Source organism: Hippocampus zosterae, chromosome 13, assembly GCF_025434085.1.
Source record: "Hippocampus zosterae strain Florida chromosome 13, ASM2543408v3, whole genome shotgun sequence".
Lineage (NCBI taxonomy): Eukaryota > Metazoa > Chordata > Actinopteri > Syngnathiformes > Syngnathidae > Hippocampus > Hippocampus zosterae.
Genome location: NC_067463.1, coordinates 7664825 through 7680698, shown reverse-complemented (window position 1 = coordinate 7680698; position 15874 = coordinate 7664825). Strand labels below are relative to the sequence as shown.

At 42.7% G+C, this 15874-nt stretch overlaps 3 protein-coding genes across 3 annotated transcripts; 2 read left to right on the top strand and 1 right to left on the bottom strand.

Moving 5' to 3' along the window:
• Positions 1–521: 521 nt before the first annotated feature.
• Positions 522–6466, top strand: ufsp2 (ufm1-specific peptidase 2). Its single transcript, XM_052084719.1, has 12 exons — positions 522–617; positions 780–867; positions 1325–1508; positions 1577–1643; positions 2063–2217; positions 2309–2501; positions 2726–2872; positions 2941–3105; positions 3953–4077; positions 4153–4229; positions 5511–5635; positions 5725–6466. The coding sequence occupies exons 1-12, from the start codon at positions 615–617 to the stop codon at positions 5809–5811; spliced, it is 1416 nt and encodes a 471-aa protein (XP_051940679.1). The 5' UTR covers positions 522–614; the 3' UTR covers positions 5812–6466.
• Positions 6467–6603: 137 nt separating this feature from the next.
• cfap97 (cilia and flagella associated protein 97) lies at positions 6604–10420 on the top strand. The gene is made up of 4 exons (XM_052084729.1): positions 6604–7776; positions 8076–8347; positions 9515–9659; positions 10229–10420. Exons 1-4 carry the CDS (start codon positions 7263–7265, stop codon positions 10348–10350), a joined length of 1053 nt encoding a protein of 350 aa, XP_051940689.1. The 5' UTR covers positions 6604–7262; the 3' UTR covers positions 10351–10420.
• Positions 10421–10904: 484 nt separating this feature from the next.
• Positions 10905–15644, bottom strand: slc25a4 (solute carrier family 25 member 4). The gene is made up of 4 exons (XM_052084731.1): positions 15457–15644; positions 13365–13851; positions 11700–11840; positions 10905–11327 (listed from the first exon to the last, which is right to left on the bottom strand). Exons 1-4 carry the CDS (start codon positions 15565–15567, stop codon positions 11170–11172), a joined length of 897 nt encoding a protein of 298 aa, XP_051940691.1. The 5' UTR covers positions 15568–15644; the 3' UTR covers positions 10905–11169.
• Positions 15645–15874: the final 230 nt, after the last annotated feature.

Here is a 15874-nt window from a genome sequence, read left to right as displayed (position 1 = left end):
GCTACAAAGGGGCAGCCCTCAATCAAAGGGTGCAGGTGTGCTGCAGCCTATGCCAGAGAACTCTGGCTAAGAGTTCAGGTACTTATCTTCAACCCATCATAGACAAGGTACAATCAGGTCCATAAATATTGGGACAAGGACACAATCCTCACCTTTTTGGCCAGGTAACACCTTGGTCTTGCACTAAAGATTAAAGTTGGCTGACAAGGTCATCGAGGTCTAATCCTGTACATTAATTCTACAATGAATGAAACGTGTGAAAAAATGCATTGAATTGCTCCTTTTCTGAACACGGTGACAGAATGATTCCCGTTTTGTTCAGTTGTTGCATTTTTGGCGAACGTGAAAAGAGCTTCTCTTATCGACAATAATCATTGCCGGCACATTTACGCAGAAGTGCTGGATTCAATCGAGCCGCTCTCGGGTGAACGTTCTATTTTGATTTGCCAAAATTACGAGCGACCATGAATGCAACACTAGTAGGCACCGCTGTTATCATCCAATTGGCGGACGCGGAAAGAGACACGTTGAAGTACTGTCAAACAGTCATGGCAGCCTCCGGTGAATAGACTACCTCGTTTCGTGTTTCTATCTTTCCCCAACAAAAAATTACCATGGTGGGCATGTTAATGATATAAAAAACACTCTGTGAAAATGTTGACCGAGCTTGTTACTGTCACGTAGAAAGCCGTCGGTTGAGTAGCGTGTAGTCACTTGCTGTCCAGATACATGGTAAATGCAAAACGTCCACCCCCAGCTTCTAATTTGTTTTATTTCAGATTGTGGATTCAAATGGCATCGAGACAGGAGACTTTCTCCGTGTCAGAGGACCGCTGGAGCTCAAATGCATCCTGGATAGCACAGATGGTATGATGGAATTTCATTAAACACGAATGAATGTTCAAATTTCTCTCAATGAGTATGTTCTCCAATTAATAACGCTAGTCTGTGCGTTTTCTCCAATTAATAACGCTAGTCTGTGCGGTTAAATTAATATTGTATGAAAACACGTTTATAGGTTAATTTAAGACTTAAAATATTCCACAAGTGTGAATGTGAATGTTTGATGTTTGTCTCTACGTGCCCTGTGATTAAATGGCGAGCAGCCCAGGGTGTTTGCCAACTCTCGCCCAAAATCAGCTGGAATAGGCTCCAGCTCACGTGCGACCCTAATGAGGACATGCTTTAAAAAAATGGATACATGGATGAAAATAGCTCAACTACTGGAAACAATTGTTCTTTTTGTCAACTATGTCTCAAATACAATATGTAACAATGCAATCAATATAAAATAACACACACTGCGCAATGTTTTATGTTTCAGTGATGCTCATGCGTAAAGCCATCTCAAGAACATTTGAGAACCTACGCTCTCACGTGAACTCGGAATCCTGCGTCCTTAGTGTCCAGGACAGCCCAGTTATTATTTGGCCAAATAAAGGTGTTCATGTGACTCCGAGAGAGATATCCGCAAGCACAATGTGTGAAGAACTACATAAATGGATACGGTAAGTTCTTTCAGTTTTTTTCTGACACCCATTCCATTTGTTTCCATTTTGTTTTGCTTATGTTTCAGGGCGGATGAACAAGAGATGGCTGGCAAAAGGTCTGCGAAAAAGAAAGGCAAAAAGAGCTCAGGAGCTGTATGTGAACATTTTATATTTTGTCATTTTGTACGGTATTTATATTTTTCTTCCGTGCTCTATGACAATGACAGTTTGAAAATAGATCAAATTCAACTTGGTCATTTTACATCACAAGTACAAGGCAGGAAATAAAGATTGCATCGAAGCCTAAGTGTATAAGCATGAATAAAATAGCTTATACAGTTCAATAAATGAAGCATGGAAGGCATGAGATGATGTATTTATATATACTACGAACAGGCAATGACTTTGATTATGAATAATAAGTATAATAGCTGTACAATATGAAAACTACACTACACTATTCACAGTGCTTGATGCAATTTCCAGAACAAATTGTTATTATGAAGGTACAATTATTATACAGAATGTACATGAGAAGATTTCATCACATCACCAATTTGTTTTCCATTCAGAGAGTGATAAGCCTAAACCTGATGATGGAAGTGACAAAGCCAGGTCCCCTCCCTGCACCAACCCTCTGCAAAACCATCCAGAAGTCCCACTTCCTGTCTACAACTCTTCCCATGGATTGTGTTGTCAACATCCGCTCCGCTGACACCATCAAAGAGTAACCGGCCCAATGAAAATATTTTTTGTTTTGTTTCAAAGAACAGTCTAAAAGCTTACATTGTAAAACACTCCGCGATCTCATTATGCAGTGCCTTTGAGGGCCTGTTGGAGGCGCTAACGCATCAACTGCATGAGATGGAGCGTGGGATGCTGCGACACATGAAGGGCACCACGCTATCAGTCCCAGAGCCTTTCCACTTTTTGCTTCCGGAATCCAGAGGACTGGTGACGGCAGTCTATCCTGCTGGGGTGCCCGACAGCCAGCTCGAGCCCCAGCGTAAAGTACGTGAATGACACACAACATCCAGCAGATTACATTTTGGAACATACTTGTCCTTCCCACTCAGTCATGTACTCTTCAGTGTATTTGTTGTGTGTATGATGTAATCTGTTGTTGATAGGGGAGAAAATTACGAATTAAAAAAAAAATCTGAAACATCCCAAAGCACGTCATCTTTTAAAACGGACTTTGCAATATTTTCCTATCATTTTTGCTACATGAGTAGGAGCTGCATGAGCGCTTTGAGCTACCAGAAGACAGACCCTATTTTAGAAGAGCCAACGCTTATCACTTCCCTAATGAACCCTACAAAGACGGTTATCTCCGAAACCCTCACCTGGCTCTCACACATCCTACCTTGGACGACGGAAAGGTAAATCTATTAATCTAAAGGATTTACTCAGATGGAAGAGTAGTCCTGATGAGATGCATTTGGTTCAGGTGTACTTGGTGCACGGGCTGTACAGTTACCACCACTACATGCAGGACCGCATGGACGACAACGGCTGGGGCTGCGCTTATCGCTCCCTGCAGACCATCTGCTCCTGGTTCCAACAGCAAGGCTACGTGGAGCGGCCCGTGCCCACTCACAAGGAGATCCAGCAGGTAATGTGAATTGGATGGAGTGTTTTTTTTTAATGTAGTTACTTTCACAAAGTGCAAGGCAAGGTATTATATATATAGTTCATGAAAACGAACAAAAAAACAATGAAAATTCTTTACAAAAAAAAGCAAACTCACTGAAATGACATCTTATGTTTATTAAACTAAGCAAAACAAACTATAATTATAGTAAAGATCTCCATTGTTTTATATTGGTATTGCTATACTGTACGTCCGCACAGAAGACAGGTCAAACAGCCGTTTGAGAACTGTAGTTTATTTTACCTTATTATGCAATAGCTTTTTCAACTTTTTTTACCTTGCACTTGACTAATACTCCCTACATTTAAATAAATAAAATAAAAACTACACTAAAGTGAAGCTTTTTCTGAAATTAAATTGGTACTAAAACTGAATGGATTGACATTGTAGTTTATTTAAGATAAGAAAACATTTATTAGTCTCACAATGGAGAAATTCCCAATTTATAGCAGCAAAGTAATGAAAGGAAGAAAGCAGAAGAACAAAAAGTATTGGAGCTGCCGTAAAGGCAGCCACTCACGCTGCGCCATTTTGAAGTCAAAATAACACAACACAACACAACACGTAGGACACAGACTGTCGTGCAATCTTCACCACTTTTTTGTTTGAAAGTGCTCTATAAATACTGTTGACTTGACTTTTCTGCATACTTTGTTGTCTGAAGCAGTTATAGATGAAAGAGGAGAGGATCAAAGTGTCCTTTCACCAGTGGATCCGAGATGGCATGCTGAAAATGTGCACACGTCTGCTACAAGCGAAGTTTTAAAAGCAAAACTTTTCTTTTCTGTCTTATACATTTTTGTTTTAGGCTTTAGTGGATGTTGGTGACAAACAAGGGTCTTTTGTGGGGTCTCGTCAGTGGATTGGATCCTTTGAGGTTCACGCCGTCCTCAACCAACTCCTCGGGGTCACTTCCAAGATTTCGTTTGTGAGGTTTGTCTGACGAGCACCCCGCTCTGATGGATTCCGATTATAGATTTACGGAGCGGTGAATATGTGTGCTTTCAGTCAGGGTTCTGATATGGCCTCCAAAGGCAGAGAGCTGGCCAACCACTTCCTCTCAGAGGGCACTCCCGTGATGATTGGTGAGCTCTTCACTTTGACGTTCAAACATGTTTCAAACGATAGACCCAGCGCCTGCTTCATTAAGTACACCTGCTCACATGTATTTGAGCCATTCTGAGCTCTAGTCACAAAGATTGGGTTCAATTTTGGTTGACACTGTGAGGCATTAATTCTGCAGTTTATTAATGTGGCTGCACTTTGCTGTGATGTTGATTCTGACAGCTGTTTCAAATGTTTTCATCAACTTCGATGAAGTATACTGATCCTCGGCTAATATATCAGCCGATATAAGGCCTTTTCAAAATAATAATCGTCCGGAGCTTTGTTGATAAAATAGATATTATCTTTCGCATGAAACCATAAATGTTCAGAACGTTATTCTGCGTGAATTCAATTCTTCTCCATCCTCTCATACACCCATTCAGGTGCAAAGTCTATAAGTAAATATATTTTATTAAGCTTTAGATTCATTGCGGGCGGCCCGGTAGGCCAGTGGTTAGCACGTCGGCTTCACAGTGCAGAGGTACCGGGTTCGATTCCCTGTGTGGAGTTTGCATGTTCTCCCCGAGCTTGCGTGGGTTTTCTCCGGGTGCTCCGGTTTCCTCCCATATTCCAAAAACATGCACGGCAGGCTGATTGAACACTCTAAATTGTCCCGAGGTGTGAGTGTGAGCGTGGATGGTTGTTTGTCTCTGTGTGCCCTGTGGTTGGCTGGCAACCGATTCAGGGTGTCCCCCGCCTACTGCCCGAAGACAGCTGGGATAGGCTCCAGCACCCCCCGCGACCCTAGTGAGGATCAAGCGGTTCGGAAGATGAATGATGAATGAATGAATGAATGATTCATTGCTCGGGAGCAACATAATATGATAAGCTGTCCACCGTAGTAACTGCTGTCCCTAAAAAGGGTTAAGTGAGAATGTTGATGATCTTTTGCTTAAATGCCTCAATTATTCTGCTTTAATGACAAAATCCCAAACAAATCGCCTTTTCTGCTAATTATAAACTTTTCATTTTTAATTACTAGGGCATCTCAAAAAATGTGAATATTTTCCAAAAAAATCCTACCTAATTGCTTTATTTAAAAAAATGTTATTTCTGATGTCATAATTTTCTTGAGAGTAAATTTGGGTTTTTTGTTCACATTACAAAGCCAAATTATAATTGAAAACGTTATTGTCACTTTTTGAATTTACTACGCAAATCAATTTATAAGGTTTTGCATTATACAAATTTTATGGGATGCACCTGTATGGTGAAAATATGTTGACGTTTGTCACGTAAAGGTTCTTTGTCCCTTGCAGGTGGAGGGGTTTTAGCTCACACCATTCTGGGCGTTTCTTGGAGCGAGACCAGCGGGCAGATTCGCTTCCTCATCCTGGACCCTCATTACACAGGCGCAGAGGACTTGCAGGTCATCACAGAAAAGGTGGGCCTTGGAATAAATTGCAGCTTCTCCACATGTCTCCCTCCCAGACATTGTTGACTTTGGTTTTGTGTGTCTCGTGTTTTCCTCAGGGTTGGTGTGGCTGGAAAGGACCGGAGTTCTGGGATCAAACCGCGTATTATAATATGTGTCTCCCCCAGAGGCCAAAAGCAATCTGATGTACAAGCCATGATGATGCAAAAGCCCAATTCAGTCAAATCAGGTTCTGATTTTCTATGTATGTAAACTCATGATTGTTATTGTTGCCGCTCTGGCTCACAGTAGTTTCACCAAACTAGGATTAATCAAAACCAGTAAATTCTTCATCAGAATTATACATCCGGCCAGGTACTGTACACACGCAGTTGTCTGTAAAAACTGCAAATTTTGAGGATATTTGAAATACTGTGTTTAAGGATCATAATTTGTGGTTTATGGTTAAAATGATCATTAGAGGCCAAAATCACTTACAGGGGAACGTCAATTGTTCAGATTACTTTTTGCAGTCAGGCTCAGTCCTTTACCCCCTACAAATAGCCTCTGGGTCCACTGTACAGTATTTTAGTTAGATACAGTGCCCACAATATCTGAAACATCTACAGTACTTGAATTATAAATCCATCACACACACACACACACACACAATGTGATTTTATTGGATTAAATTAGATTGTGCTACTGTTGTAGCTGGTAAGTAGACATATTTGATCTAATTAAATCACTCCATCAAATTACTCCTGACAGATGCTTTCATTTGAGCTGCAGATTGCAGTGATGTAACATTTATGCGACATATACTGTAGTGTACATATAAAGTATCATAAGCAACTCCAAGATGTCTGTGATCATGTGCTTGCAGTTTTAAGAGATCAGAATGTTGTCTGTGTTTAATAGCATGTCTGCTTTTTACCGATCCTACTTTGTCATAATTCTCATGTAAAAATTTGAAAATATTCATGTAAACGTGTGAAACGTATCATGTACAAACCTGAAAAGTACAAAATGTGACAACGTTGGCCCTGCGGAGAATTGCTCAACTTGTGTTGTCACCATCTTACAGCAGGACGCAGAGGCAGGTGCTTCTTAATTCAATGGCACTTAACCTGGAGTTCCTGAGTGTTTACGAAATTGACAGACATAGTTTTTCAATCTACGTACGCCGTTCCAATCTACGTCCAACTCCATCTACTCCATCGTAAAGAATGACAACCTGTGGGTTGACAACCAATGCCATCTAGTGGACAAACTGTGCAAGTGAATAGATACGTCATACTCGTCAGAGGCTGACATTAGCCTTTAAATCCGCTGACATCAACACGAAGGTCTTTGATCGGTGTAATTGACACGCTGATGTAATTGCGAGCCGTCATCGGTGTGATGCTTTGAATAAAACCGCTGTGTCACTTTTTCACCACATGCGTGAGAGCGATGATGCGCTTTTTAAATCAGAGTTCGAACTCTCTTCGAGGCTGGTTCGGCCTAGCTCGGAGTTTGAAATGTGTCTCCACAAAGCACCGATCTGGCAACCGCGACTCACAGCAACCGTTGCCGGGAAGTGACGTCATACACCTCCTCTAACTCCTCGTCTTCCTAGATTCAAACGCCGCGCTCGAGGGTTACCTGGACGGTCATGTTTAACCCAAGCGACTTGGAGGGTGACGTCGACCACTCCTTTTTTGACAGCGACCGCGACGAAGACCGGCGTGGAAGAAGTAGCAGCAGGCAAAATGCAGATGAGGACGGTCCGAGCGGCTCGTTGCAGACGCTAGAAGACGACAGAGACAGCGACTGCAGCACGCAAGACACCCGGGGGCCACGCGCCGCCCGGCACTCTGCGTCCGAGGCAGCCAGTGAGCGGTCTTCACTAGCCAAACGTCCGCCGAGCTCCTCCACCATGTCCAGCCGCTACAGCTCGCCGGGAGGCTCGAGGAGGAGAGGCCGAGACCCGTCCGCCCGTGTCCCCAGCAGGACGTCCAATAGGTCGGATTACACGCTAAGGGACGGGGACAGTCCGGGCTCCTCACCTTTGCAGCGCCTCAGGTTGGTGGAGCCTAGGGAGGGCAGCGCCAAGGAGAAGCGGCGACAGAGTGCGACACCGACCCGAGCCAGCAGCATCCTGCGTCCAGAGGGAACATTGAATGCAGGTGCAATCCCCAAGAGATACTCTTTGTGGGGTCGACTCGTACATCTTAACTGAGGGGTCGTCGGAAGTTTCTCAGCGGGATGGGCTTTCTCCAGGGTGACACAACACCCCAGGGAGGGGTTGCCAAGCATTCGGGCATGCATGCACGGCTGCATGCTCCATTCTTGATCATAGCACACTCAGGGTTTCATAATAAAAATACAAAATAAACCCTATTACAGTCATAATCAAGCAGGAAGATAGTAAATACATAAGAAAAAAGTCAATTCTTCTTGATGAATAATTCTTACATTCTTCCAGACACGGACTCTTTTGCCAGTGGGAGTCTCATTCAGGACAACCTCATCCTTCACTGCAGAGGACGGCCGAGCAGGAAAAACTTCACTTTCAACAACAATGAAGTCAGACGCATTGACCACGAGAATCAGCGGCTCCTGCGGGTGCTTTCCCGAATCTCCTTAGCTCCCGGTGCCATCGTAAACCAGTTCACCCGCAAGAACACCACCCCGCACATCCCCCACAGCTCCGTCAACCGCCTACGAGAGCAGAAACGCATCGATAAAGACAACCAAGTGAGAGACGTTTTTGATATGATGGTTTGATGTCATTATGATACAGCTTCGACAAAGCTGACAGTACACAAGTCCCAAATATTAATCTCTCTCTGTCCCCAAATATTTGATCAATCTAATGTGTTGAAAAGCAGTTTGCCGTCTTTGATGATAACATTAATTCCTCAACAAACATGCTGTGGGGTTTTTCCCCTGAAAATGACCGTTTTGCAGTTGTGAGTAGTTTGCCTGATGACAAGTAATTTTGTTATACTAAATCAGGGCCTCACTCGCTATATTTCTGGATACAATGCTGGAATAAATCCACTGATGACTTCAGGTTTAGTGTAGGTGCTTGCTCAGCTGAGTTTTAGTAAGTGTGGGCGCACTGAAAGAAGACACGAGAGAGATGTGGACAGATTCCAGCAGGTGGGGAGTGTTGTGGTGCACCACAGCAGGACTGTACTGTGACATAGTCGGAAAATCTAACCTGTGCAGTTCTTCTGGCTCTTCCCACAGTATACTGTATATATACCTTATAAGAGTGGCACTCTCTTGGTCTACATAGCTGAAAAACTGCTGTCCTGAATATGCAGTAAGAGATTGAGAGAATTTTTGGTTTCTTTTTTTTTGTGGTCATGTCACGCTCGCAAGGACGCTTGTTGCCAGGCAGACTTCATAGCTGCCCTGTAGTCCAGTTAGTTGTCTTATTCTCACCATGGCCACAAAAGCACAATTTTGTATGCGTAAATATTGCATAAACCTGTTTGGATGTCTTGATAATGGAAGATGGCTCATAATTATATATCAGTACAGTATCCAATCTGTCCAGCCCATCATCCACACTACCTATCATGTTGATCTTTATGCCAATATACGTTCCGTCGCTGTGTGATTCGTCATTTCCACAGACCAGAGTGTGCGCCCGTTCGCCTCATTGTTGCCGTCTATTCCTGGAGTGCGGTAATTGAATGAGATCACAAGTTCATTTCTCCAGTCACGTGTCTCAACGTTGGAGAAGTGTGACATGATTTCAGTTTGAAAATCGGAGTCATGACACTTTTCATTCAGTCTTGTGGTTTTCGCCTTCTGACAGCAATATAAGCAATGTTGATGATGTGTTGCTTGTTAGAAGGTTCCTTCTAGAAATGTACTACATCCGTAACGGCATCTTTGATTTCTTTGCAGGCCCTCTTAAAGCGGTTGGAGTACGTCAAGTCAACGCCGACACTCAAGCGTTCCAACCAGCTGTCTGACTACCAACGTCACGCCAGATTTCAGGCCACGCCGTGTGAAGTGTGCGACGCCGCCACCAATATACTTCCATCCAGCGGTACGACCTCAGCACACACACCAAAATGTCAGCAAAAGCAGGAAAATGGAGACCTGCATTTGATTCCATGTGCAGGGATGTAGCCAGAAATCTTTCACTGGGGTGGCCAAGATGATACAACATGGCTGTGCATGTGTATGACATTCTTCATCATACCTTCCACAGTCAGGATTTCATTAAATAATCATATCCAGAACAATGCCCACACTAACACACACTTAGCAAGATTCTGGATATGTGTGCTTTTGATTTTATGAAAGTATGACTATGGATCGTATGTTAAACACTTGACTTCTCTACCATGTTGTTTGCTTGCGATGGTGTGAAAGTAATTCTGATATCAAGGAATGTTACTGCCTCCATCTGAAAATGGCAGAAAAATCAGTGATCAAAATCTTCACCGAGGTGTGAGAGTTGCGTGAGAGGGGCGTGGCCAGAGTGACAAGGGGTGGCCGTGGCAACCATGTGGCTCCGCCCCTGTCCACATTATTAAATGTAACCTGTTTGAATGTGAATATGAGCTGTACAGTATACGGGTGTAAAATGTGACATGTTCTCCTCATCCGCAGTGGCCGGCTTGAGCTCCATACGGGGAAGCACCTCCCAAATAGGAACACGAGCCACCTCCGCAAGCTCTAACGCAACCAGGTCCAAAGCACTCCTCGCGGCCCGCCCACCTTTCTGTTGTTAGTCATATGTGTCGTACGGCGTGAATGTGTCTTTCGTTCCCTTAATAAATGTGTCTATTTTACCTTAGCAAATGTATGAGTGATCTAAAACACGAGAAAAATATAGCAGGAATATTTCTGACTGCAGGACACATTTTTCAAAAATGAAATTACTGTACATTAAAATTTTATATTTTTAAGAATCTAAATAGTACTTTGTAGTCATTTGATAGCAAATCAAAGTAGTTTTCCCATTAAGAAAATGCCATCTTAAAAAAAAATCAAATTCAATCATACATTACACTAACGGTTTAAATGCAAATGCCACATCACATTTTTTATTAAATTATACATTTAAAAAGTAATCAAGAAATTATAAATTAAACAATATCCATTTTAAATGAAATTCAGTGTTACATTTAATTGTAAAGTTCATTAAATTTGAATTATATTTTAAAATGCCAGTTTTCAATCATTTGACAACTAGTTAAATAAGTCATGTCATATTTCCATCAGTAATATGTTTGAGAAAAACAAACATTACTGTATAAAAAAATTAAATAACAGTAATTGACAGGTTGTCATCGCAACAAATGGTGAGAAACTATCTTTATTAGAACAGTTGCTTGTTACAGTTGGCCTTAATGTGGCACTCCTTGGCCACTTTATTAGGTACACCTGCACAATCCAATCGCGTGCTATGTCTTGCATTATTGTGCAGCTGTATCAAATGTCACGGCTGCGGAGTATGTATAGAATCTTTACGGGGCTGCCACACATGTAAAGAGCAAAATTAAGACAAGCGAGCATCCTGGAGGATTTCCATGGCGACAGGCGGTAGCCTATGTGTACTTTTTGATCTCATCGTACAATACTAATACGAAAGCTCCACCCATGCCCCTGATCACGTTGGACCAAGCACCCTTGAAGAAAGCTTTGGGACCTTCATCCTTGAGGATCTTCCTCCAACAATCCATTGTGCCCTTGTACATGATCTCAGCTGTACGACAAAATAATAAGAGTCATGTTATCCTCGAAAGCAGGACGGCCAGATTCAGGCTCAAAACTAGCGAATGGCCACTCGCATTGTTCAATTAAAAATATGGAATGCATGCATCTGTATGAGTAACGTTTCATTTTCGATCATGTCTTCACTACTGCCCCCCCCCACCCCCCCAAAAAAATATCCACAGACTGGCTGTTATAGGCCCAGATCATTTGGGAGCCCGAAGCACTGCAGAAGATAGCGACAAATCCCCCGTTTTGTTTTGAACAGATTCCACACATTTTCCGTCTTAGGAGGGGAATTTAAATTGTCCGGATAAAATCGAATGAATAAATGTCAAAGCCACATGTTTAGTGACAAGCTCACCTCCTTTGCGACCAGACTGCATCATCATGCGACGTCTAACGGTGTCGAAGGGGTATGACACCAGGCCGGCCGAGGCCGTCACCGTCTGAGCGATCATCCAGCTGACCACGATGTGTGTGTTCTTTGGATCGGGAAGCATTCCTGTCGATGGGTGGGGCAGAATTATATGCTTTGCTATATGCCCCATAGCCTCAAAATCAAAACTTTTACGTACGCTTGAACAATACTCATGCAATCCTCCATGAGCTGTATCGAAAATGCTGCCTTTTACACAGATATTGATGCTTATATTGCCAGTGAGGTTTGTTTGAAACCTTTTAGGGACAGCGGTAACGCCACTGGACAGCTTACGTCATCAGGTTACAGGGTCCATAAAAGGGTTAATTACTGTGGTTGCAATTTGCAGCAATGTAGAAATGTACTACTATACCACAGGAGAGTTTCTAATGTATCCTCTTTGCCACCTGACCTCTGCACCTCAGTCTATATCTTACCACCTTAAAAACCAAACTCAAATCTATTTAAATTCACATTGTCACTAAAACTGCTTCCTTTTTTTTTCAAAACTATTATTTTAAATAGGAGTGGACATATCTCCACAAAAGATGACTCAATGGTTTGACACACGGGGTGCGAAACGATTCAAGGATGGTTCGATTTGAAAATGGAATGATTTGATTCGATGGAAAAAGATTCGATAAGATAAGATAAGATATCCTTTATTCGTCCCACACTGGGGAAATTTATATATATATATATTCAAGAGGGCTATGATGCAATGAATTTTTTTTGGTTGTCATTTTGCATCCATTTGAAGGAACTTGTCAGTACTGTAAATGTGCCATTTCTTTCCTTATGTAATATATTCTCTCCAATAAAAAGCCAATTCGATTAGCATCTCGATTCAGTCAGTACACTTAGTCATTTTAAACCAAAAATTGATTTCCTGTTTCAAAACTTTTTTTGTTCCAGCCACAGTTTTAACTTGCTAACTAGTATTAATTTAGTTTTTAAGTGTTTTATTGATGTATGTTGTTTCAAAAATGGAGTAACGCTTACCTTAAATTACTTTTGCTGCAAAATCTAACATAACATTGCGGTTGCAACTTATAAATGTGCATGTTGCACTATCGAGCAGAGAAGTGGGTACTTGCAAATTAGTGTAGTTATGCTACTTAGCATTGAAGTGGTACTGAAGAATTGAATTTACTGTAATTCGACAACCTAACAAAGTCTTTGAGCTGTGAAGTGGTCAATGACAAATTAGGGTAGCTACCCCATCTTGCGGTGACAGAATTTGCCTGACAGAATTTGCTTGGGTAACATATCTATACTAAATTATAATTGACCTTTGACCGCAATGTAAGAATAAATACACTATTTGAGTTCATTAAGTTGACTCGACTTAAAACCCAAAAGGAGCCCAATGGGGCACATTGTGTGACTGCTTTTCTAGTTGGGTTGCAGCTACCGAATAATTTCAGAGGCAGGTCTTCTCTCGCATCGATAAACCAGTTAAACATTGATTTTGCTTTATAAAGCACAATAACATCTATGTACGGTTAAGGGGGGTTGGTGGGGGGGAAATGATCCCTGCGAATGTTCAAGGCAGAGGATTCAGTCAGCTATGCGAAACACCGCAGAACCGTTTGGAGTTTTCCTTGCCTTTAGCCGTGTCAAAGCAGCCGAAGTATGCAGCCCTGTAGATGATGATGCCCTGCACGGACACATTGAAGCCCTGGTAGAGCCCCTTAAGGCCGTCCGTCTTGAAGATCTTAGTGAGACAGTTCCCCAAGCCAGTGAACTCCCTTTCAGCCGTGCCCTTGCCGATGTCAGCGGCCAATCGCGTCCTGGCAAAGTCCAGGGGGTAGACGAAGCAAAGCGAAGTGGCGCCGGCCGCGCCGCCCGACGCAAGGTTGCCGGCGAAGTAGCGCCAGAACTGCGTCTTCTGGTCCACGCCACCCAGGAAGATCTTCTTGTACTTGTCTTTGAAGGCAAAGTTGAGTGCTTGGGTGGGGAAGTATCGGATGACATTGGCCAGGTTGCCCCTCCAGAAGGACAGAAAGCCTTGTTCCTTTGGGATCCGCACCACACAGTCCATGATGCCCTTGTACTGCATCTCGGCTGTGATCTGCTTACTGGCATGCTGGACCTGCACAAACAAATATATATAATAAATGTAACATTGAAAAAAAAATTATAACATTAAATCACAATATTGAGGGGGGGGATGCAGTTAGGTGATTCTTTAAAAATTTGTTCAGCCCTACTACAGTATGCACTATGAGCCCCTGTCAGATAAATCACACTCAAATGTTGTTGTCCAAATCAAAGTGTTGAATTTCCAACCCTAAGGACTGTTTTTTTTTGTAAAATCTCACAAAATCAGGATTTTAAAGGGGTATGTTTTTAATATATATATATATATATACACACACACGGTATTTTAAATCCCTTTGAATTTTTTGTAAGCAAACAGCTGGATTATTTCAAATAATTTTGTAGTCTGGGTGGGCATTTTTAGCAAACAAAAAAAAGTACAAAATAATTTACTGCATTGAGTGTTTTTAGGCCACGATAAAAAAGTACAGATGTGCACTCCATTCACAATATGTACAGTAATGTATGAAGTGCCGCTTCCGTGAGTGAAAATGCTCTCTTTACAGTTGTCCCCTCTCCGTTATTTCCTTTGCGAAAAATATGGTGAAGTGTAGGTGACCTCATTTCTGATATGTATTTTAATTCTTCATCTAATAGAGACATTTTGGACAATAGCATGCTTCCGAAACGTTCAGTCGCTTTTCTGTCGTAGCTGCACAACGAGACATGCTTGGATGTTTGGACAGGAACAACGAGCCCATTCACCACTTTGGGGATTAACAAAGAGACACGTTGAGTTCAGGACACGATCACTGACCTCTGTCACCTGTCAGTGAAACGGCTGGTTGTCCCAATAATTTTGTCCGCCTAGGGTCTCCACCACTGTCACTCGAGAACGGTCCCAATATGAAGTTACAGCTCCAGAGTTAAATTTAGCACTTTCCTTTCACTGCTTATGCCCGAGTCAAGTATTAAACTTTGGCTCACAGACGTGTAAGATGTGCCCTTCAATTGGGACGCACACAAATTAATAACTCGGCAACGTGAGCGCCATCATTGCTGTGCGTTCGAAAAACCCCGACTCAATTCCATATTTACAACACGTAAGGCATAAGCAAGTTTTACACACAAATGATTAACGTTAAGATTTGATTGACTTGGGCAGCAATTGGATTGACTAACATTTACGCAAGTCACTACGACTTGGTTCGTCAGCTGATATTGCTCGATTCGCTTTTTATGCACAAACCTACGCGCACAAACGTTGGTTTGAGTCAGACGCTTGTTCTTGGTCGATTCATTAACTTTTACGCACGAAAAGTTTGGTTGATTAATTACAGTAGTTGGTTCTCATTCGATTCTCTGACTTTTATGGATACTTTATGCATGAAATGCGGTGACTTAATCCGCTTTATTGACACGCATGATGCAGTTTGAGGCGACGTCATCAACTTTTACGCACGGGAAGAATATTATTTCACGACTATACTTCTTCTGCACACATTACGCACCAAAATTCGATCGCTTTATTTGACCACCTGCTCCATGCTGACAAGCTGGACGCGCATTTAGACGTACGTCACCAAGTTTGACGCAGTTTCACGGTTCTTTCGCGCAACACACAATGGAAGCTTGGTGATCTTAATCTTTTCATTACCTGCAGTAAGAGTTTGACTCTCTCAATGGGTGCCACGGCCGTCTTGGAGATGGCTGCGGCCACGCCACCGGCCAAGAAGTCCTTCAGGAAACTGGTCACTGCGTCCGACATGGCTGCACGCTTCACACAAACACACCCAGGTCCTCCAGGAAACCCGACGTCGCAGCTCCAAGTGGACGATGCGCTCCCCAGTCGTGTGGTAGTATATGAGGGCCGGGGGAGGTCGGGTATCGCGAGAATAAGGAGGTGATGGATCTGCTGCGGGTCGAACCCGCACACGAGGCTGTATAAATATCTGAGGTTGAAGTTCACGAAGGAAGTATAACGATGTCCTCACACCAAGGGGACGCTTGAAGGACACGCGAGGATATCAAAGACACATTCATTTAATACGTGCCAACAATCTTCAACATGCAAG